At 42.1% G+C, this 25,396-nt stretch overlaps 1 protein-coding gene across 3 annotated transcripts in view; it reads right to left on the bottom strand.

Annotated features, from left to right (window-relative positions):
• The window catches only part of NGEF (neuronal guanine nucleotide exchange factor), a 917,586-nt gene that overhangs the window by 306,948 nt on the left and 585,242 nt on the right, over positions 1-25,396 (bottom strand). For all 3 annotated transcript variants that reach the window (XM_086943849.1, XM_086943850.1, XM_086943848.1), the window contains one exon: positions 3,008-3,168. In XM_086943849.1, coding sequence (XP_086799975.1) covers positions 3,008-3,168 — 161 coding nt within the window. The remainder of the gene's footprint in view (positions 1-3,007; positions 3,169-25,396) is intronic.

The raw sequence follows: 25,396 nt of genomic DNA, 5'->3' as shown, positions 1-25,396 counted from the left end.
AATTTTGTGGGCATGGTCTTATTTGGGATTTTGGGATTTGACTATCCACATTTAGTGCAGTGATGTAACTTAGTTGTATGGTGAGGTTACTGTGGAGATTATTTGAAAGGACTGTGTGAAAGTATGTAAGATTTTTAACCAGGGATTTTCCAATTTGCTTAGTTCTCTGGACCGGAAACAAGCATCTTGGGATCGGTTTCTGGCTAATCAGCTGCCATCAGTCAGGCTAGCTTGAATCCAGTGGCAAAGTGAGCAAGAGACCCACGTCTGGGCATACCCTGCCAACTTAGGCGAACTGATTTGCATATGGCCATGTCTGAACTGGGGTGGCGGAGTGAGCTAAAGAATGATAATGGAATAAACCCCGATCAGTTGACCGGTGGTGAGTGCTTGTATAGTTCAACACTCCGTCCATCATCCCCTTTGGTTTTGCTTTGTTCGCCCTAAGTTGGCAGGGTATGCCCAGACGTGGGTCCCTTGCTCACTTTGCCACTGGGTTCAAGCTAGCCTGGCTTTTTGTTTATTTTTTTTGTGCTAAACACTCGACGGACGAGTTTTCACTTGGAGGGCCGTTTTGAAAAGGCTTGCGATTGATCGTGTTACACTGCCCTTACATTGCTCAATGAAGGGGACAGCCACTACGGTGGGCCGAAGATTGGATTATTTCAGGTTCTTTGTCTGAAGGCCCACAAGAGATCGTGGTATATTACATTGGTCCTAGAAGAGGTTGGTTACCGCAGAATTTCACGGATTAAATATCTCAAAGATTGAATACTTATACAGGTTTTTTTGTGTCATTAATGGCATTTTAAGTTCATGGTGGATTGACCTGGGACAACTCCCAGAAGAATCTCCCCACTCCTTCTATGAACTGTGTGATCCAATAATTTTGCCCTAAAGAAGCCCATGTGGGCGAAACGCGTTGGCTGCTGTGTTTTAATATTTTGAATAAAAAGAACCTAAAACAGCATCATTGTGAAAGAACTACTATTTCTGTCTTCGCAGTCTTCTTCTTGTGTGGGACTTAAACCCTATGATATTTTGCCTGGGATCCAATGCCTCTCCCATCTTTTGTGCCTAAACTATAAGGTAAACAGCAATTAAGGGGTGGACTTATTTTATTCATGAGACCTATCCCCTGGAATCCAGGAAGGATATTAGAGTAATGGCCATAGGGGTGCAATATATAATCTGCATGACAAGACATACTAAAATAAGGGGGTATTTACCCATTTAGGATAATGGTTTGCACTAAATTATGATTTAGTTAGATTTTGTAATTGTTCTATGTTAGACTGATTACATATGTTTCTGTCTCTCAGAATGTGTATGAATGTTAATATTAAGTTGTCCTGAAGAAGGTGGTGCGAACCATTTTCAGTACCACAGAAATGCTGATTCAACAGAATCTTCTTAGGAATCTTTTTTTATGTATCTTGATAGAAGGAGTCTTTAATGTATTGTAATCGTTGTTTGTAATACAATAGGACAGATTTTTTTAATGTGGTTCATGAAACTAAAAACACCTTGTAAGTTAAAAAAAAATCTGTTGCATTTCACAAGCAGTGGCAATATAAAAGTACATTATAAGTATTATACATATGTACATTGGGTTTGTTTCATCCATTCTGAAACTGCTTTTTCCCCATACTTTCCAACCTTAACGCATATAACTTCCTGTATTATTACACCACTTAATACCACATTTCGCAACCATATTCTTGGACATGCTTTTTATGTCACCATAACTCCTACAACACCCCCCTCCCCCAAACGAATATCCTTGAAGTTTTTGTTGTTGCACAACATATTGTCCTAGGTGCAATTCCTATTACTGTCTGTTATATGAAACACTATGTAAGTTATTGATTTTGAGTGAAATATAGATGCATTACAGAAAAATAAACTATAAACATATTGCTTTTTTAAATGACTTTTGATTGTTGTATGTGTTTAATCTATGCAGAACATGTGATATATGAAAGTTACACTTGATTGTTTTTAGTAATACTTCTTGTAAATGTAATTAATAGGATATATCATGTAGATAAGGAGACAGAGTCAGTCAGTCATTGAGAATAATTTGTTGAATGTTTACCATTATTTAGTGCATGCCCGTTTAACCAAACTTAGTACAATTGGGATTCCAAGGGTATTAGTCTGCACGAAAGGAAATGTTTTCTTGTTTAAGCATAACACTACCCTGTCCCTAACGGCAGTGAAGGGTGACTCTCCTTGTATTGGGAATGTGGAATTTAACACACCCTGAATATGATGAATTTAGATTTAAATAGCCCAATGTTGATCCAAAAGTAGCAGGCAAATGCCAGATTTTTAGGATAGCCGCATGGGATAAAAGTACTCAATAATCACTTGTAACCCCTTCACTGCGGTGGCTATTCCGCGGCAGTGCTAAGGGGGCGGGGCGGAAATGCGGCGGGCGCATGCTGGTGAAAGAACCGCTCCGTCACCAGCGTCGGTTGCGCTGTGCTTATGACGGAGCGGTTCCGTCATGGCCCCGCCCGCTCAATAGAACGCTCAGCGCAGGCGCGGAATTCGCACCGCGCAGGACCGTTGGGCAGGCCATGACGGGACCGCTCCGTCATCAGCGCAATGCCACCACAGCTGATGACTGAGAGGTTCCGTCATCAGCAGGGGAGGGGTTAATGGCAATCATGTATGTTGTCAGTTATTAATCTTAAAATCTGACAAAATGCTCCAAAGCTCAGGTATAAACATTGAGACAAACCTGATATAGATAGTAAGTCAATGAGAATTACACCTTATGTTATGTTTAAAGAAAATATGAGTTTTGTTTTTTCCAACACTCCAATGTTATCAAACATTTGGCTATTTGGGGATGTGTCTAAAAAGAATTTTAACAAATCACTAGATTACAAAGATGAAGGAGCACTGGGCAGAAGGTATTATGGGACACAAATGGAGAAAACTGAGAGGTTCAATTAACTAGTTTAACTAGCAAAAATCAAAATAGAATGGACCTTACCTCTCACTTGTAGCCATGACCTCTAGGACATTGGAGAATAAAAAGTGTATTTCTGATTGGTTGAGCACCATCTTTAAATTTTCATTATCCATGAAAAGAGTTACCAGCAAGCTCAAACTTTTATAATAGGATGCTTCTGAAGTGACAAGCTCAAACATGGCCTAAAAGAAAGGCAAACAACAAAATCAGCCAACATTTATGAACACAAGATGAGCATTATTACTCATTTCGAGCATGGAATAAAAATACTGGTTGCATAAATGCTTGTTCCTCCACGTACATTTAATGTCTACATGAGCTATTTTTTTTTGGAAAATCTTTATTGACATGAAGATATCATTGACACTTACAATATCGCAGAAGGATGTAATCTGGTCTTACTTCACAGTATACTGGTATTACAATATGGAGATGCGTGTTCGAACATGTATTGGGCACAGTTCCTACAGATACTTGGGTTCATAGCAGTAATTGGTCACAGTACAGTGTGTGTAACAACACTAATCTATCTCAGTTCTAACTAAGGTACCCCCTTCTAAACTTAACTTCATGTCCAGCCATGTGTGTAATCCTTTTTGTTTTGAAAATATAAACAAGAAAAAGCAAAAGAAAGATACATGACCTATTTTGATTCCCTTAAGCTAAAGTCTCTTCAACTTTTCCTTGTTAATATTTTTTCTTTTGTCTCCTTTGTTGCAGTCTCCCGACAGTGATGATAAGCTGCTCACTTGTATCACTCATCCCCATTTCTTTTCTCACACCCCTCACCAGCTGTCCTCTCTGATGTTTCCCAGGAGGATATCCAAGGCCCTTTCCATCTGGACTTTATCAGTTCACCACGTCCCCCTCTCAAACCACATAAATACGTATCTCCTTCAGCCTTGGCTTGCTGGCCTGTCTTTTTTCCTTATTATCCTCCTAATAGCTTAATAGGCTCACAAATGTTCCTTTACCACCCCACATACTCTATTACCTCCATTGTTCCTTCCTGTGCTTCCACTGCTGCACATAAACCATTCTTAGGCAATGTAGAACATTACTTACTAGCTCACCAGCAAATCTAAAGCTACTATCAATTACAAATCTTAGGCAAACACTCCCCCCACTCCAGCAGTTGTATTACTCAATAGAAATTCGAAAGCAGCCCATGTAATGGAATAGGGTTGGACTAGGATACAAAATTGACTCGGGCACCAAACTAAAAGTGGCCCCTCCATAGTGAGCCAGATAGCTAAAAAAGTGATCCACTTAGGCAAACCATACCAGTTTTGAACTTGTAAAGACGTTCTGTAGAAGTTATTTGCAAGGTATCTGAGACTGCATGGATTTGAGCTTGCTGCAGGCAATGTTTGTGGTGATATGAGAGAAATCAATAGTAAAAGTGGCCTATCGGGCCATAAAACAAGTCCAAAAACTACTAAAAAAATGGCCCACACACTGATCAATCAGACCAGCTGATCGGGCACTGCCTGTTTGCCTTGTCGGCCAGTCCAACCCTACACTGTAATAAGGAAAACCTATTGAGGGCAAGTCAGAAATACGTGGCGGCACTATAAGTAGGTAACATGGAGCGGGTCTGACTAGGAAGCCACCTGAGCTCCTACACACTTAGACACATGCTTCAGATGAGCAAAGTGATAACACCTGGAGGAGAGACTGACTGATCCAAGCTAAATGACCCTCCGATTCTCCATTTGTGAGTTCAAACAATAGTGCCACCTGTGAAGTATCCTGCATCTTTCACCACATGTTTTCTCAGGTGGAGTCTGACTCATTTCTCTGGTGCAGATTGAGTCTTCCTGGCTGGGGAGCACCACAAGTGCTCTTCCTTTCAAAACCCTGGATACCCACTTTCCTTTCCTGGTGAGCACAGGGTGACCCAACTGGATCATTAGTGTTTTAGGTGGTTCCTAAAGCACTGCTCTTCATTTTACAGTGTTTTCATAGCCCTTAAGTAGTGAGGTAAAACCTTTTTATTGAACGCCTAGGGAGTGGTCTAGTGACTTTTATTTGTAAATCAAATATGGGCAATCCCACTCCTGTATGAGACTTTGGGCCATACAACAGCGGCTCCTCCATTAAGGCAGAGGAGTGTTGTCCCACTGTTTTTCAGCAGTGCAAAAAAGGAAGAATAAAACGATAATAACACAATGCTATTATCATTTTATTTTTGCGTGCTGAAGCCAGTTTTGGGGCGGGGCTTGGCTCTCATCACAGTCAGCCGGGGGAGGAATGGTTGGTGCACTTAAGTGTGCATGACAGTTTGGCCAGCCAAACAGTCATGCACACTTAGAATGTTCTCCACCTGGTTGTACTGCACAGTCTGGGTGGAGAACATGCACAGGCTCTCACTCCCTGTCTGAGAACTGAACTAGGCCGCTCAGACCAATCAGGATGCTGCGGTCAAGCTGGTGACAGCAGCATTGTGATTGGCTAGGGGAGTCTGGGAGCATGAGTGCTTCCGTGCTGTCAGGAAGAGAAGAGGACGGAAAAGAGGTGGCAGTCAGCCAGCAGGTCCGTAATATTTTCTTTTATTTATTTTTTAACCCCCCTCCCTCTCTCCCTGCCCACCACTACTGCCCTGGAGAAGCCGCCATTGGGGCCATATCTGGAGTTTGGCGGATGCGATAACTTCTGCCAAAATGTAGCAGATGTCCCTTCCGCCCTATTTAAAATGCACATAGGCCCTATACACTCTAACTGGGGAGGACGGGACATCTGCCACATTTTGGTAGCTGTCCTACATCTGGCAATCTAGTGTAAACACCAATTCTGGGTTACGCTGGTCGGTATAGGCATTCCTGCTTATTTCTCTGAAAGAAGGAGAGATGGAGACCACATATCCATTTATCTTAGTTTTAAAACATTACTAGTCCTGAACAATACCTACCACATATATTTTATCCACTCTACTTGGTAATGACAATTTTTTTGTTTACTACATAACTGTTACGATTGAAGCATAAAATGATTTTTATTCTGGCACACACATTTAGAAATAAGGTAACGTTAGCGGGCATAACAAATGACAAAAAAGATAAATAAATGGTTCATTAAAAACATTCTTATACAGGGCTTAGTCAATTTCACAATTTGCCATGTTTAAGAAGTTCAAAAAGTTAGTAATTTTCTTTTTTTTTTTAAATATTTTTATTGACGATTTTTACAACAATTTTTTACCCCCCCCCCCCCGCACCAGTCAATATCTTTCAACAGCAGGTAAATTTCTGAATAATCACATAAATCAATTCCATTGCGTACTTGCATACTTCCATAATATGTACATCTTATAGCAAGACAAAACGAATTGGGGAAGAAAAAGAAGAACACAGTAGATAAGAAAACATTAATAAAACGCAGTTAAAGGGAAATATAAAGGGGACAGAAGATACCCCAAAGAAACTTATGTAAGGCGTATAAATATTTTTTCACATCCAGCTCTGCACCCCCCTAGGCAGTTGCCATCCTACTTTTCCATTCTAAAATGGGCTTCCACAGCTGTAGTCCCAGTGCTCTACCCTTTTTCCCCCTTCTGGCATAGATAGCTTTCTCCAGATTATACATATGTAGTAACCTAGCCAACCAGTGCTGGAACGGGGGTGGTATCTTATCTTTCCAAGCAGCTGCTATACATAGGCGCAAAACAGCCATGGCCACAAACAAAAACCCCCCATTTTGATTTTGCTGTGAGTTACTCCCCTCTAGTCCTAGTAGTATTACTTCTGGTGTCAGCTTCAATTTATATGCCAAGGAGTTATCAAAAAAATTTTCAATACTTTTTATTAGCGGAGAAAGGTTTGGGCACCCCGCAAACATATGCACTATTTCTGCCTCCGTACTGTCGCACCTAGGGCACCTAACCCCCTGTGTTCCTCCCCACTGGGCAATTCTAGCTGGTGTGTAGTAGAGTTTGTATAGCGTCTTGTAGTGTTGTGCCTGCAGTGCCGCTGAACACAGGGTTTCCCGTCCTGATCTTAGTGACCTTAAGAATACGCCCTCTGTTACTCCTATTGCTTCCCTCCATTTAGTCTCATATTTTTCAAGGTCATCCCCTCGGTGTTCTATTAGTTCAGCATACAGCCTTTTGATTGAGCAAGATTGGCCCCCCTCAACCATCTGTATTATCGGATTTGCTTTAAAACCCATCGGTCCACCTCGTTTATTACCTAGAAAGCTTCTTAGTTGTAAATATTTAAAAAAGGTCCTATTGCTAACACCAAATTCCTGCTGGATTTTAGTGAATTGCCTTACCCCTGCCTCCCCTATTAGATCTCCCAAGTTCTTAATTCCCAATCGAACCCATTCCTTAAATATAGCATCCGCAAATATTTCTGTGGGCAGCATTGGATCCTCCATTAATCTAGTGTGTGCATGAAGTCTTCCCAAGCCAAAACTTTTCTTGAATGCTTTCCATATTTTACCAGCAGCTTCTAGCGTCTTGAACCTGGTCCGCTTAAAATAGCTTGGCTCCGAGTATCTAAGGAAAGCATTGTTTGTCTCCCCGCCAAGTATTATCCCGTACACCTCTGTTGATCCCGTAGGAATCTCAATTTCCCCCTCAGCACCACCCAATAAACCCGTCATCTGCTGTAATGCTGCCGCCCAGTAATACATTTTGAAATCTGGCAACGCCCATCCCCCCCTGTCTCGTGGTAATGACATGTACTTCAATGCTCTTCTCGTCTTCCCCTAGGACCAAACAAATCGATTTACCATATTCTCCAACTTATTGAACCAACTCATACTAAAAAACAGCGGAATTGTTCTAAATAAATACAGAAATTTCGGCAACAAGTTCATTTTTACGTAGTTTACTCTACCTACTATGGACATATGTAAATTATTTACCCTATCCAGATCTTTCTTTGCTTTTGTAATAATGGGATTAATGTTAATTTCCACCAATTTTTCCAGTTCAGCCGTGATCGTAACACCTAAATACATCCCCTCCTCAACCACCCTTGCATCTGTACATATTGTGTAGACATTCTTTATAATTTGTGACTTGCTTTTGTTCAGAGCGTACCCTGCTATTCTTCCGAACCGATCTGCCTCTAATTCTATTTCCCTTATTGCATCTATTGGGCTAGGTGTAATGACCGCAATGTCATCTGCATATGCTAGGACCTTAATATCTCCCCTGCTAGTGTTTATTGGATTAATTCGATCGTTCTGCTCTAACCTCAATATCAAGGGGTCGATGTACATAGCAAATAATAGGGGCGAGCAAGGGCATCCTTGCCTAGTGCCCCTTGTAATATCCAGGGGTCTGGTGCGGCCAGAGTTCACCCTAACACAGGCAGTAGGGTTCGTATAGAGTGATTGAATGACTTTGACAAAAACCTCACCTACCCCTCCCCTTCTTAAAACCGCCCACAAATACTCCCATGCCACCCTGTCAAAGGCTTTTTCTGCGTCCAATAACATGGCCGCTATAGGTTTCCCTTCTACTTCCTGAACATCAAAAAGTGTTATCATTTTCCTGATATGAAGTGTAGTGCCCCTTTGTGGTATAAAGCCATGTTGATTAGTGCTGACTAATTGGGTTATTATCTTAGCGAATCTATCTGCCTGTATTTTCGAGAATATTTTGGTGTCTGCGTTAATTAATGTTATGGGGCGGTACGACCCTGGTTCTGTTGCATCCTTTCCTTTTTTCAATATTATTACGATGTCCGCCCCGGCCCAACTAAAAGTTAGTAATTTTCTAATGCACCCTCTACTTAATTATTATTTGTTACAAAAAATCTGTCCCATTTGTGGCCGAAACGTACTTGTATTTAATGTATTCATGATGTGAAATAAAAATATATTATTTAAGCACAAAATATTCAGTAGTGTCCACTAGTGTTTACTAGCATTTAGAAATGTCACTCAAAAATATAAATGACTTTGTGGATACACTGAGAATCAATTGTAGTATGGAAATCTTAAGGACTGCAATAGGGAGATTAAATGAAGCAAAGGCAAGTCATACAAAAGATAATATCATATCGGAGAAAATGCAGACTGGACTTTCAATGTAGTGTGTGTAACAGTGAAATGTGTGATGGCTGGGAAGAGGGCCGACCACAAAATATCATAAACAGCTCAATCCTGATTGGTCTTCCATCTATGGGAATCGTGGGGAGTGTTGCTTACTGATGAAACTTGTGTTTTAACTGTGCCTTCCTCAGCTAGTTCGGTTTAGATGCCCCTTTCCACTCTCTTGAGATTATAGAGTTAGAATCCTTTAAAAAAAAAAAAAAAAAATTATTGGGACATGTGACATATACAGGAATCATAAAGAAAGGAAAAAAAAACTAACGTTAAATCACCATGCCATAGGTCATCTTTTTCATGCTTATACTCCACCCCACCCCAACCCACCCCGAATGGATCCCAACAGGGTAAAGAGGACAATTATCAATCGTTCATTGATGGAAACATAAATATAGATACATAATTCCATCAATCAATCCATAATGGGCATCATTGCTCAGAATTCAACCAATGAGTAAGAGATCCCCAAATCTGTTCACCCTCCCTCCGAGCCCTATATCCTCTTCTCTTAAATACAGATATTTCCCATTTATAAACACTTAAGAATTTGCTAAACCATACATGTGGGGTCGGGGGAATCGGGTCCAACCAAACTGTCGCTAGACATAGCCTCAACACGGCCATTGCAACAAAAAGCAACTTCCGCTCTGGTTCGGCCATGTTTTGGTCAGAAACTCCCAGCAAAATAACCTGAGGTGTCAATGATACAGTATATCCCAAAACTTGGCCCAAGCGCTGTTCTATTTTATGCAACAGTTGGCACAAAGTGGGGCAAGTGGCGAACATATGAATGCTATCAGCCGCAAGTTCCCCACATCGTGAGCAATTTATCCCAACGGTCCCTCCCCATTTATGAATTCGGGAAGGAGTTATATACAAATTGAGCTAAGTCTTGAAACATTGCACCTGAAGATTAGCAGAGATAGAAGCAGACTGGCTATACACAAGTGAATCTTCACATACACCTTGTCCCCCTTGTAACCCCGCCTGCCACCGATCGAAATGCTTGGTTAAATCATAACTTCTCTTAACATTTAGTAATTTATATATAGAAGATATGGTCAATTGGTTCCCGTTAATCGATTCCACTAATGGAATGTGTACCCAAGTGGCAGTTCTTTTGCAGAAAAAATCTCTGATCTGTAAAAATGTGAAAATATTGTCTATTCCCTATCCCAAATTTCTGTTTTATGGCTTCGAAGGACATAAGCCCAGAATCAGAAATAACATCCCCTATGGTAATACCCCTTGAGCTGACCACTCTTTAAAATAAGCATCCTGAAAATTTTCTGGGAAGAGAGTATTCCTTGAAAAAGGAGAATATATGTGGAATTTTCCAATTTCAACCTTTTTACGGACTGCCATCCAAACTTTAAAGGCACCAAGCAGGACCTTAAACCTCACCCTTTTAAAATATGCAAAATCTATATGTCGAAACAAAAGTCCCCTAGCCTCTACCCCTAAAATTAAATGATATATTGAAGTGTCTGAACGATCCGAAGCTCCTGTATCCAGTAGGCCAGCTATCTGTCTCAGTGTTATGGACCAATATTATACTTGAAAGTTGGTTACTGTCCAACCCCCCCTGTCTATAGGCAAAGTCAGACATTTCAAAGCCCTTCTTGGTCGTTTTCCACGCCATAAAAACCATGAAGTAATAGTATTAAGTTTGTGAACCAAGTTTGGTCTACCAACAAAGGGATAGCTCTAAGACAATATAAAATCTTGGGGAGAAATATCATTTTGATGACGTTACATCCACCCATCAATGTCAGCTGTAAATTATTCATTCGGCGAGCATACGCTTCTAGTTTACATATTAGGGAATTCAGGTTGATCTCCACTATTTCCTCGGGTTTTGAGCTAATCTCTATCCCTAGATATTTGGATTTGCCTACTATGTGGGGGTCTAATAAACTGATTTTGCAATTACATATTATTTGAGTTTTTGCTTCATTTAAATCGTAGCCTGATATCACACCAAACTGCAATGTTAAGATTTGGATTTCTTGTAACGCTATCTGCGGGGAATCAGTCAAAATGGCTAAATTGTCAGCATAGCCTAGCATTTTAGTATCCCCACCCTTTTTTTGATTAAAGGATCGATGTAGATTGCAAACAATTGGGGAGAGCAAGGACACCCCTGCTTTGTTCATCTGAGTATATTTATTGTTGCCGATTGAGTCCCCATCACCGATACTTGAGCTGTTGGTTGAATATACATGCTCTGGATAGCTCGAATATATTTCTCCCCAAGACCGAAGTGTTTCAATGTGGCCCATAAAAAAGGCCAGGAGACCCTATCAAAAGCTTTTTCGCATCTAGCAGAATTAAAGCCATAGGGTCTCCTGTAACATTGGTGTAGTCAAATATCGCAATTGTACGGCGTATATGTTCAATAGTTTCTCGGCCTGGTACGAAGCCATGTTGTTGCGGAGAAACCAATTTTTTAATCACCACTGCCAGCCGATTTGCGAGAATTTTTGAATACATTTTTAATATCACTATTGATTAATGTAATTGGTTTATAAGACCCAGTATCCGACGGTATCTTGCCTTTCTTTAGAAATGTTACAATCCTAGCCCTCCGTCAGGATTCAGGAGGCTTATCACCGGTCTGAACCACTTGAAACATCTCAAGCATAACAGGAGTAAGCTGGGGTCGAAAAATCTTGTAAAATTCTCAAGGTAAAAAATCTGGCCTTGCCGCTTGGGAGAGAGTCGATAGCTAGCCATAGCTCATCAAATTTAATCTCAGCATCGAGCATACCCAGCTCTTCCGATGACAGTGTACCTACCTCGATTTCATTAAGATATCTTTGTCTTTCTACCTGAACCCCATAATTATCTCTAATATCTTCAGCATATAAATTTTGATAGAATTTCTGGAAACCTAGCACTATTGCCCCTTCCTCGGTAACCAACCCGACCTCTGGATCTATAATACTGTCAATACGTGCAGCAGCCACTTTTTCTCTAGTCCTTACAGCTAGCATCTTTCCGGCTCTTTCACTGTTCTCATAAAGTTTAGAACGTCAAGCTAAAAATTTACTTGCAGCTTTGGCCTGTGAGATTTCAGTTATGGCCGACTTGGCAATTATTATCCGTGTTTGTGCTGAATCACCTTCTCCACCACCACCCGACAAAACCCTGGCAAGATTGATCTCGGCCTCTTCCAGTTCTCTATAGAGCTCCTGTAGCACACACGGTTCTTTTTCCGCCGCCATCATCCAGTAAGTAGGAAGTGAGCTGTTCCCCACAAGTAGGTACAGCAAACAAGAGACAATCAGCATTATTTACAGTTCAAATGAAGATGGAAGTAGCAGTGGTTCAGATGAGCGGTGTCTTGACACACCACACATCTGATGAAGGGGCATCCCTTGGTAACATATCTAATAAGAAATGGTAAACATTTATTTTGAATATAAATACCTAAACCCGGGAAATGAGTGGGGAGTTTAGATGAAGCCCATATATTTAGACACAGTAGAGTATTTCAAGCCAACACAACAATGCAGACTTCTACAGACTAAAATACATTGCCAGCGGCAGAATCCATGCGTGTCTTTTAAGACACATTTCTAGCCTGCACGGAGAACAATTTACTTGTCAGAAAAGCTTTTACAGCAGAGAAGGTTCAATTCCCAGAGAGACTCACGCTGATGTACTACAACAAGATACAGATTCTCAGGAGGATGGCTTCTGTAGCAGGGTTTCTGAAGCAAATCACTAAAGAGACATCTCAATGAGCTTAAGTCAGAAAAGACACAAAATGTGCCCCGATAGATGATGTTAAATAGGGAGGCCGGGGGAGAGTTGCAGCAAGCTAGAGATGGGGCTGGTGGGCATGAAATCTAGGAATTGTACATTTTCCCTCCGCCTTACTGACGAAATAGTCATTAGTTCTAAGAAGCATCAGCTTCTCCAGGCAGATGCAGGATCAGAGGTGTTAATCCAAGAATCGACCATTCGGTCCAATGTGTGCGGTGCTTCAGGAATGCCAGAGGGACCTTGTGTAGTAGAAGTCTGGAATACCAATCAGGACCATTTCCATGGATACAGGTTTCCATCAAAAAGAGCAGAGACCAAGGGCACAAAGGATTGTGATAGAGAGAAGTATCTCACTACAAGAGAAAGGTGGTGATGGAACCACCAAGGTCAGGATTCATAGAGGTCCAAACCAGGAAGTACAGAACCCCATTAGCTATTCATCCGATCACATCATGCAAATATGGAGAGAGGCATATCACACTGAAAGAGAATGGAAGCCCAATAAGTTCCCATTTCAAAGATCACCTGACAAATGCAAGGCGATTTTCTTTACAACCCGAGAACAAAAAAGTACGAAAGAGCTTTTTTTTTTTAGTTCTGCCTGATACTTACAGGCATTATAACGCTACGGGTGCTCGAAGGCAAACAAATACAGAAGTGGTCAAACTACAGGTCCACATATTATCATGTTTTATGATGTTTGATGGCTTTTAAGTGATACAGAGTGCTCTTGCACGAAATTCAACAGCTTCAGAACCACATCAGAAAACATATTACCAGCAAACCTTTACCAGAGTATATACAGGGACAGAAAAGGGTCCATTTGTAAAAGCACAACTAATGAACACACATTAAGGATAAAATACTAACACAGAAAATGTGTGCAACAATCAGTTTGGAGCTTCTGCGCAAGGCAAAGTACTTTACAAATAAAGCTCATGCAGGCCGCAAAACAACACAGGGCGTGAATGTCGCCGGAGAGAGTCACAGCATTTAATGCCACACCAAAGCTGGGCTTCCACTTGCTGCACAAACTACAGGCATGGACCAAGGAGGCAGGTACCTCTAGTAAATGCCATTACCGTAATCAAGCCTTGAAAACCACAAAGCAATTCACCACAATTGTCTGGCTGTGAGGGAGAAGGAGAGATGGAACCTCTTAGATAGCACATCAAACAGACAGGCGAATTAAAGTAGAAGCCACTGAATGGATCTTTTGCTGGAGTGGAAGAGGAGTAAACAAGAAGATGAACGGTGAATGGTCATTGCATGAATTCCATGGTGTAGTTTTTTCTTTACTCAATATAGGTTTTTTTACCGACATGCAACTATGATTTGACGTTATATTTTGAGTAATGGCAGCCTATGTGTCCATTGTTGCACAGAAACTGTATTGTTTTTGTTTCAAAAGGGATCTAAGTACCATCTTGTTGCAACAGTCTTTTTCATCATGGCACTTTTACTCTTTCTATCAGAAAGAACATTTCCCCAAAATATTTCTCCATAGAGGACAGGCAAAATCTGTGTAATTTATGAAAATGATATACGATGTTGCCAATCGCATCTCATATACTGGAAATATGATGACACAGTAAATTCAGACTTTCAAAGATAACAATAGAAAAATCTTATTGATCAGTTCATGAACTCAGACATACTGGCTAACTCTGAAATACTTATTACCTTTAAGAAACAGATTGTCGACATTACTGAAAACATGTATTGCATTCATCTGAACATACTGGCTGATAGTGATGTAATAATGCTCATTAATGACATATAGTTGGTATCCCTGGGAATACTGTGTCTGACATGACCTTATAATGCCCATTAGTGAAATATTGTAGGTATTTTGGGGAACATGCTGCCTCCTAATGGTAGCCTGTCAATGAAATGGCCTGTTACAGTTTGGAAGAATAAAAAAAAGCTAATGTCTGATATGTCATGCTTAGTTCAGGAGACATCATGAAGATTAGGGTTCCTTACTACCGGAGGACTTTTCCTGTCATGGTTATTATTTCATGTAAGATTTGATAATGCTACTGTTTATGCCTGCAGTTGTGGTATTTGACTATTGGTGTGTTCACCTAGCATGTACAGTCTTACCCATAACAAAAGACTAACAATCTACTTGGAAAGGATAGATGGGAACGTGAAGAAAGATGCTAAATTAGTTGAAAACACCAATAGGCCAAGAGACCTTGCATAATTTGATATTGCTAACGTTTTAAAGCTAATTTTTAAAAATAACCTCTAGAACCCTCCTTACTGAGTTCATGCTTGCTCGCATCGCTCCTTCAAACTCATTGATGGGTGCTCAGACTCACCACTGAGGACACCCCAGTGGACTCTTGCCCGGATTTAGGTTCTTCTGCCACCACTTCTTCTACCTGCTGGGCTCCGGGCTGCTGCTCTCGCCTCTGCTGCCCCGAGGTCACGGACTCCATACCCTGGAGGGACTCGCTGTTCCAGGGTACTTCACTCCACATCGCCCGCATTGGATGCAGCTGCCGCTGGGGGAGGCGTGGTGATCATGATATAAGGCGCTGCCTCGACCCCCGCGGCGCGGGACGTTCCAGTGGATTTTTGCCCGCATTTTGTTTTTTCTGCCACCACTTCTTTTACCTGCTGGGCTCCGGGCTGTTTCTCTCGCCTCTGCTGCCCTGAGGTCACAGACTCCATACCCTGGTGGGACTCGCTGCCCCAGGGTACTTCACTCCACATCGCCCGCATTGGATGCATCTGCTGCTGTAGGAGGCGTGGTGATTGCGTTATAAAGCGCTGCCTGGACCCCCGCGGCGCGGGACGTACACGGGTCGCGCCCGGGCGAAGCTTGTGCCAAGAGCGGGCCTGTCTGTGCCCGTCCAGGGCCAGGAGAGGCCGGGCTGGGCCCCCCTCTTGGTTATCTTTTTTCGCAGCTGTGGGACAATAGTGAAATACTGGATTGGGACCTTGCCCATCTTTTGGTGGACTGATTGGCAGGAGCTTGTAACGCTTTGCAAGGCTGATATTGTTTCCCTCACCCTAACCAGGGCATTAGGTGTTGTGTTGTTATCTCCGCTTAAGATTTTGGGGTATATTTTGTTATTGTGTGATGGGGAGGCGGAAGACTCAAGTAAGCAAAGAAGGGACAAAAACTGTAACTAGGGCTAATGTCACAACTATAGATCATTTTCTGTTGGGAGCTGTGTCAGTTATAGATAAGGATATCAAATTAGTGAACAGGCTTCTCTCTAGATCTCCTTCTATTGGCCTATTCTCTCGCGTGGCTGGTCCTGGTCCTATCAACCCCATTAGGGAAGTTGTTATGGAAACACCAAGTATACCCTTGTCTCCTGTGCTGGGTACCAACTTACAGCCCAATGAAGCTTTATCTCCCTTGCAAGGAATTTCTTGTGAGATGCCACATAGGCCACTTTCTCCTGTTGTTATTATCACAAACAAGGAGAATGGTGTTTCTATGTCAACAACAGGGTCTGGTGGCATTAATTATTATAAGCCCCTAGATGCTCATATCAATGTTGGCCCCTTACTACAACAAAGGGTGGCCCAAAGGTCATGTGGGAGTCTTAAAAAAAAATCAAAGTCTATCGGGAGTCAAGCCAAAAAAATGACACCAAATGTACTGTCTAAGCTAGCCTCCAAACCAGGGTACCTGCATCAACAGTAGTAAATACTGTTCACCCGGCCACAATGGAAGCCTTTATGGCAACTATGAGTTGTATGCTGAATGCTAAGTTGAGACCCATTTTGGACAGGTTAAGCTTAATAGAGACAATTCTAGTAGAACAAAATAGGTCCGCACCACCCACCCAATTAATTCAACCTGTGGTCTTGGACTCGTCGAAGGATAATATAGCCCCTGGTATTACACCTATGCCAGGGTTAGCTCCAGTCCCTTGGCCGGCCAGTGGAGCCCAGCCCTGTGGTAAAAATATGGCTCCCAAAGACCTAGGGGGGTTGGCTGATGCTTCAAGACAAAGACAGGTCCCTAACAGGACTCCATCCATTCATTTTCAGGGATCGGTTCCCCAAAGACCAGGAATACCAACAGAAGAGGCGCAGGGTCATCTAACAAATGCCGCACCGAATCTAGCGGTCATTAATCTCCCATCTCAACCAACACCCCTTGTAATAATCCCGGGAAACGTCCCTCCACTTTCACCAGGGATCAATGAGAATTTTACCCAACTTAAAAACAAGGTTACTCATTGGCTGTCGAACAATACCTCTGTGGGTGCAATGGTGGAACGCAATATTATCATGGGGCGTTGTGTGGGTAGGTTAGAGAGTTCGAGAAAACCCGGAGGGGACGACTGTATTGTCGTGAATTTCAATAGTCCTTTCCTTGTGAATAGAATCTTACAGGATGCTTACCTTGAACGCACACATCATGTTTCTGTCATCTAGGTTCTCCCCTTGGGTTTTTTCTATAAGACAGACCACACAAGGCGCTTAAAAACAAGTATTTCATGTGATAGGTGGTTTCAAAGACCCTATGAGTTTATGGCTGGCAGTCAATCATTATCCCATGGGGTTCAACCACGAACGATTGGGGATCAGCCTGCTACTCAGTTAGAGCTAACTAACAGATTTTCAGTTTTATCTAGGTTGGATGAGGGTGACTGACTAAATAAGAACTTAGAGCCCGTTGGAGAATTACCACATCAACAGGGGTCCCCGCGCATTTCTATGGGAAACGTTGTGCCTAGTGCTATGGAGGCATCTTGGATGACCAGTCCCCAGTAGCGGGTGTTCTTACCGGCTGCACATCAAGGGATGATTGCAAGTGCAGACACCTATAATGTCCTGTCATGGAACATTGCAGGTTTGATGGGAAAATTTAGGGACCCTATATGGGTGCAGTTCATCAGACAATTCACTGTGATCTGTCTCCAGGAGACTTGGCTCGTAAACTGGAATCTGTTTCTGGAGAGCTATAAAGCCTTTTTCATCCCTGTGTCCCCGTCTCCATGCGGCAGAGCTAGGGGCGGGCAGGTGATTTATATATCGTTGGCTGTGACCTGTAGAATCCAGCAGCTTCCCGTTGCTAACGAGGATTCACAAGTTATTGTTCTAAAGAGAGGTGAGGTTCTGTAATTCTCGAGTCTGACTCCATTTTGTTCTGTTCCACCATTTTGTGTTGCCCTCACGTAGGCCTGTGAAGGTAGCCTGACGAACAAAGTGGCCTGGCCTTCTTAGTTCATGTATACATTAACTAGGTTTCTTTTTGACTCTGAAATGAACTGTAAGAAACTGACCTCTTCACCTGAAACTGACCTCGCAAAGCCAATTTCCCTGATCGATCTTTGTCTGAGATTGCCAATCAATGTTCAGGACATCGTTAACTTTTAGTTTCCTTGCACATGCCTTACCTTGTTCAGCATCTGTTACTGTTTCTTTTTTATGTTTCTTCGTTACATGGGTTATGTTTTCAATTATAGGTTTGTCCGGCTTGTGGAGATTGAATTTGGGACATTCCTAATAATTAACTTTTGGGTTGGGATACTGTAAATTGAGTTTTTGGTATGTGATACTTTGTTTGAAAATGTACCTTATTGGCTAGAATTTTGTGCAGTGGGTGTACATTTATAATGTGAATATTGGGTATAAAAGGAGACGTCTCGCCTTAGTAAAATGAGCAGTCTCCTGAGAATTTACACCGTGATGTATTTCTAGGATCACTGTTACTAGCTGCAGCTAATAAACTTGGTCTCTGATGCCATCCAGAAGTATTCCTTGTCTCTGTTTACCAAGACAGGTGAACTCGAAGATCTTAGGCGTGCCCCTGATGCCGCTGGGTTAAACCCCGGTTCTTCAGAGGACAGGATAGCATGGGCATTATTACTTTTTATAATGCAACAAGCACGCAGGGGGAGTGCAAGATTGCCCAGCTGAGTTGTCTTATAAGACAGTCCTGCGGTTCTGTCGCTCATAATCTCATGGTGGTGGGGGATTTCAATATTCACCCCTGTGGAGATCCCAAAATCAGATGCTTGGCTTAGCTGGGCTGTGCCAGGATGTGGGGATTCCACTTTGAGCATTCTGCCCAGGGGGACGCACTGAATAATTTGCTTAATGAATTCGACCTGTTATCATCAATGTCTTTATCTGCCCCCTTAGCATACAGTCCGTCCCCTCTTTTAAAGGATGTAGTGATGGTTCTGTTATAGATCATATCCTGATCTCCACTGGCCTCCAGTCTAATTTCCACGGGTCTATAATCATGGATAGCGTTTTTTGCAACCATAACCCTATTTGCATGCACCTTGAAGGTAGGCTGTTGTTAACACAAGCTAGGGTTACAGTCCCAGGCATGCTGGGACCCGTGGATGGTAGAAGCCGCCTAAAAGGGTCGCAGATATCCCCAGACTCATTTTATGGCGAGGTACAAGTGTCTTGTGCAATTGAATTAGCTTTTTGTGTGTCATCTGGTTCCCACCCGGGGGTGTCCTCAAGGTTTTTGATGTCATTATTACTAAGGTAGGGGCACTCTTAAGCGCTCCCTCACATTGGACGGTGCTATCGGACCCCAGATGGTTTGACCCACTGTGTTCCAAGGCAGCAAGACAATTAAAAGATGCCCTAAAAGCTACCCCGAGAAATCAACCTTTGATTTGTGTCGGACATCATGAGTATAAACAGGCATTGGCCACCCGTAAGGGCGCACTGAAGGAAGAAATGTGGAGAGATCTTTTGGAGGATAGTACCTTGGGGAACAGCGCAAGGTTCTGGGGCATCATTAACCGACCCCTATTTGAAAGGGCTGGGGATGGAGAAGTAGGCACTAACATAACTGAGAATGAATGGGTATCTCATTTTCAATTCATTTTCAGATGCCCCACGGTTCATCTCCAATCCCAAGGCAGAGTTACCATCAATGCTCCAGTAATGTTTGAGCAGAAAGAGGTGGAGAAGGGCATTTTAGGGCTGACGTGTAACAAGGCCCCAGGCCCGGATGGCATTCCTCCAGACCTTTTTAAATGAAACCCTTTTCTCTGGGCTCCGGTACTCATGGCTGTGCTCAACAAGACGGCCAGGATCGGCTGCCCGGCATCCTGGGGCACTTCAACTATTGTGCCGGTTTTGAAGCAGGGCAATCGTAATAGCACCTCGTGTTATAGACCAATCTCCCTTCTTGACTCTGTGGTTAAGGTTGTGGGTGAGGTGATACTGTGAAGATTATCCTCCTGGGTGACAGAGAATAAGATCATCTATGACATTCAATACGGGTTTCGCCCAGGGCGATCCACCATGGCCCAATGCCTTAAATTATATATGAACCTGGGGAAGTATACAATTGCCCGTCGGGGTACAATCTACATGGCCTTCATGGATCTTTCCTCTGCTTTTGATTGTGTCAATCAGGGAAAACTGTGGCAATCCATGAGTGCCATGGGGGTGGAGGATAATTTGGTTGACTTTCTGGAGGATTTGCACAGGGACACTAAGGCCAACATTAGATATGCCCAGGATCTCCGGGTATCTAGGGATTTTAAAATAAGAGGTGGGTTCGGCAGGGGTGTATCCTGGCCCCCTTTTTATTTATTTTATCCATACATCAATGATCTGGAAAAAACAGGGGTAATTTCCCATACGTGGGGCGACGAGGTCTGCCCATCCTGCTATACGCGGATGACGCGGTCCTCGTCGCTAGGACGGCAACGGGACTTCAGACCCTGCTTGACACAATCTGTAGCTTCGTGAAAGACCGCGAACTTGCGATTAACAACTCTAAATTTTATATCATGCAGGTCGGGACTCGCACGAAGAAACAGTACCCTTTTAAAGTGGGTAATGAGAAAGTACGAATGACCACAATATTTTCTTACCTGGGTGTTTTATTAGATGACCGCTTGAACTGGGGGGCCCTGATCAAGAGGAAAAAAGGGGAGGTCATAAGGATGAATGCTGCAATTTTCAACTTTGCCGCGAAGATCAGTAAGCGCCCAATCGTGGTAATGGTGAAAATATATAAAGATCAATAGGGACTAGCTGCTTTAAGGGAGAGAATAGAAGACTCAAGTACGTCAGACAATAGTGGTAAGGAAAAACATTGTTTTCCTTAAAAAGCCCTCACCCACCGACCTAGTCGGTGGCATGCTTCATCATCGGGCCCACCACAGTGGCACCGAATGTGCCCCGGGTGTGCTGCAACGCCAGGTGACTGCGGAGCTGGTATATTGCTGAGTGTGCAGTGAAGGGGTGAAAATAGTGAAGTTTAAAAGCTATACAGAAGATCCCAGCACCCGAGGGTTAACAAGTTTTAATAAACTGGGTCTCTGTTAGCAGGTTAAAAGGCAAAAGGACGTGAGTAGGAGTGTTATGATGACCTCCAACGTCCAGTGTGGTCTACATGTTTCAGCCAGTGCCTTTATATTCTAAGCTGGCTTTCCTCAGGACCAAAATAGGATAAGTGAAAAGGTGCAAAATAAATTAAAATAAACTATATTAAGTGTTTGTGTTGTTTTCTTTATTATGTGTTGCGCACGCTAAGGCGCTGTAACTGTTAGAGGGGGATTCCCTCAAGCTTTGTCTGTGTTTTCTGGTACAAAGCCTCATGGGTCGCCTGGCAGAGAAAGAGACCGAGTAGTTCGGTCTGGTTCCTCCTTGGACCTATTCGTCCTTCCGCGGCGCCCGTTTTGGTGAAAATATATCAGGCCAAAAGTGTTGCTATAGCCAGCTATGGGACCGAAATTTGAGGCTATGCAGCAACTGATGCTTTGCAGGTGGTTGAGAATGCCTTTTTAAAACGTCTCCTAGGAGTGCCCAGCGGAACATCTAACTTGGTGGTACATGAAGACATGGGTTTGGCATTTAGAGGGGATAGTTTGGCTATGCGCCCTTTGTTGTTTTGACTCAACTGCTGGCTAAATAAAGATCTAGCTCTTAACCATCAGATTTTAAAAGAAAATATGAGCCTCAATCATATGACACACATTCCATGGTTAAAATATATTAAGGGATTATTTTTATGTAACATGTTTTTATGATATGTTATGCTTACCTTATCTGAACTTCTTTTAATAAAATTTTGTTCTTGAAACTTAAAATATATTAAGGGATGTTTCGAAGAACTGGGACAGCCGGACCTTTTTTTAAAGGTTGACTATTATTTTGAAGAAAGTGGAATTTGTAAAGAAAACTTTCACTACCCTAAAAAAAGCTTGGTAGAGACGATTTAGAAATTGGAAAATCTAGCATCCGTAAACATATGTTGCTTAAAACAACCCCAGCCATTGAGCCATATCTTCTGTGGCCTTTGTCATCTCATGAGCGGTTTTTATTGATTAGGTTCCGATTAGACTATTTTCATCTGTTGCTTGCTATCCCGAAAGGGAGCTGCAGAGGTCAGGTGTTAGTATCCTGTAGCTGCGACGGAGTGTCTCCTCAGGATTTGCTACACTTTATGTTTTTTTTGTAAATTTTATGAAGTACCTTGCAGATATTTTTTAAAACCTCTTTTAAAGTAGTTGAATTTTATTCAGGTCCGCCCAACACTTTTTTATTTACAACTTCTGAAACCAGAATGTATATCTTTTATAGTAGGCTTTCTGAAATCCTCATTGAGATCCAGGATCTGTATGGAGAGCTAGTTAGTAAACCCTTAATGTTGGTAGGCACCCCCCATTGTGTATATTCTTTGCACTAGATGTATATATTATTGTCTTTTAAGCGATTATTTCCCTCTATTTTTATGGCTATGAATTGTATGTTTTTCTTGCTACATGGAGTTGTATATCTTTTATGGTTTTGAATCTAAAGCTGAGTAAAGTATTTTGAAATTGAAATTGACTCACAACTTTCAAAGTTCACCAGCTGCCACTAGTGACACTTGAAAAGATTAGTATAAAAAAAAGCAGCAGGAAAACTGGACTCTTTGGAGACCCACACTCCTGGCACATCCCTGGGGGGAAAATCAAGCTCCACAAACATCATCATCAATGGTTCTGTGAACCCCCTCTCCCTCCATTACACAGTCCTACAGTCCATCATCTCTCACACCCACATTATTTATAGAGGTCGCACGCCCTTGTCTCAGCTGACTGAACATCCCCTGCTGTACCTTATATGAATGTTTCCAGTGACAGGTTCTCCCAAATACTGCTGCTGGAAATTAGCATATTGTGTGTGGTCAGCCGGGTAAATCTTTGCCTCAGTGAAGATGGAAAACTACCAATAAATCACAGAATGCAAAGTTTCCTGACTTTTCAGTCAAAGAGTAAACAAACACTTGTCTATCCCAGTTATGTTATTTGTTCCTTTTTTAACTGTGTGTACAAGCAATTTAATGTTTCATCATTTTTAGTACCAGGCAGTTGGTACATGATATATTAATAACCTGAAACTGTGACACTAAATATTGCTGACAAAACACCTTTTGAGATATTTATTTGTACCTTACATAACTATTTACTTCCAAAATTGTAGGTAACACATTATTTTGGTACCCTGAAAAACTTTATTACTTTGAATATTTTCAGCATGGCATTATATGAAGTCGTCCCCCAATGGGTTACCGGAACATTACCCACACCAGAATAAAACTTTATAAATAAAAGAGAACCAAAAGTAGCACCTGGATTACACCCCCTTTGTGGTTACATATCCACCTGAGGTGTGCTAATGATGTATACTTGACGGGAGGGACTAAACGAAGCAGAAGGTATAGAACCCCCTTTGGTCCCTTTGGGACTACATTATGTTCCTGGAAGGACCAGAGCAGAGATGAGCTGTGCAGCACAGTCTGGCCCTGCTGGAAGCCAAGATAGTGCATAGTCCACCAGAATTCTACTTCCTTCATTTTAGCCGAGAGATTACTAACCAGGGATATGTGGCAGACAACATTGAGCTCATTCAGTCTCCTAATGCTTGATTTGTATTTGTTTTTAGCTTCATCATCAGGAAATGAGCAATTCATACTGTGCAATCCAGAGAACCTAACAGGCACAAACTTTTTTTTTCTTTGTATTAATGTTTTATAATCCTACATTCATAGTTGACAAACCAGAAGTTTACTTTTAAACGTTTTAAATGTTTGAAAGAAAAGGCCTTGTAAAATGTGAGTAACAAAAAAAGATATGTCAATTTGATATTATCTCATAGCTCATCCTATTAGAAATTTAACAGGAGGACATGTCATTATAATTCCAAAGAATGAGCAGACACTGCTATTTATGAACTATTCGGGTTATTGGTTTCCCAGTCAATGTCTCACAATCTTCACAGCTGCCATAACACAGTCTTGATATGTCTCTGTTGAAAAAGACTCTCTGCTTCTAGACTGTCATGAGCAGTCAATTGAAATGTATTGGCCTCATTATTATTTTTGAGGACTACATTAGGAAACTGGGGATAGTTCTTAATGTTAATGAGAGTAAACTGAGCATTTGACCATCCGTTTCAAAGTCAATTGAAATCTCTGATGCTAATTCGTAATCATTTTAATGTGAGTATATGTGATATACTAACTTACTTCTGAATTTCCAGGTATGTAACCTTAACTCTGTGGCTTACACTCCACACGTGCTTTTACTCTGCTTGTATATGTTTTTTTAGGGTAAAGGGGAGGGTAGAGGTAAAGGGTAACTTTAAGGTTTATGGGTACGTAAAGGGGTTAATGTAAATGTTAGGGTTTAGGGATGGGTGTATGGCTAAGCTAGTGTGAAGGTGATTTTAGGGTCAAGGGGTGGGTAGAGGTCAACGGAGTAAGGGAGATTTTAAGGTTCAGGTGTGATAGAGGTAAGAGGAGGAAAGGGGTTGTAAAGAAAAAGAAATAGGGGTTGGGGATTATCTATTAAAAAATTGAAAAAACACTATAAAAAGGAGGGTTTGGGGCAACCCCCCTCGAAAATATATATATATATATATATATATATATATATATATATATATATATATATATATATATATATATATATATATATATATTACCTACTGGCGGTAGCCAGCAGGTATATATAGTTAGGACCTAGTTTCCATAGGAAATCCCCAACATTCTATTGGGAATAACTTTGGCGCTGGTTGATGAATCTTCGCAAATTTCTCAAAGAAGAAGGCTCGCTCCGCTCCGCTCCTTCCCTGAAAGGATGGGGGGGATTCGTCAAGTGGGGGCTGAGAAAAAAGGGGGGTCCCAAAACGTGTTTTCCCCATGTTAATTTCCATAGGACCTTTAGACTTGGCTACAGCTTGAACCGCTGAAGGGAATTACACCAAACTTGTCAAAATAGTAGTGTCTGGTACGCAGATCACGCTTTTGGTAAAATAGTGTAAATCCCTCCAGTGGTTCCTGAGAAAATTAAAAGAGAAACAAATTATATATCTATAAGCGCGCACGGGTGCGTGCACCCCCGCGATTTTTCCCCCAAAAAAATTTGGGGGGGGGGGCTTGGGGGGCTTCTCTCTTTCATTTTTGTGTTTATTTTTTCGATTTCGAGGGTGCCCACTCCTCGTTTTGCCCCCCGAGATCACCGCCGCGGCCCGAGCCGCCTGAAGATGGCCGCCGCCTGGTTGTGGGCGGGGCCGGGAGGACGTGGTTTCCGCTTCCCCCTGCCTGGGGGAAGCCTTCGATGTCCG

Source organism: Lissotriton vulgaris, chromosome 11 (assembly GCF_964263255.1).
Source record: "Lissotriton vulgaris chromosome 11, aLisVul1.2, whole genome shotgun sequence".
NCBI lineage: Eukaryota > Metazoa > Chordata > Amphibia > Caudata > Salamandridae > Lissotriton > Lissotriton vulgaris.
The sequence above is the reverse complement of the archived record's forward strand: the minus strand, read 5'-3'. Positions and strand labels throughout refer to the sequence as shown.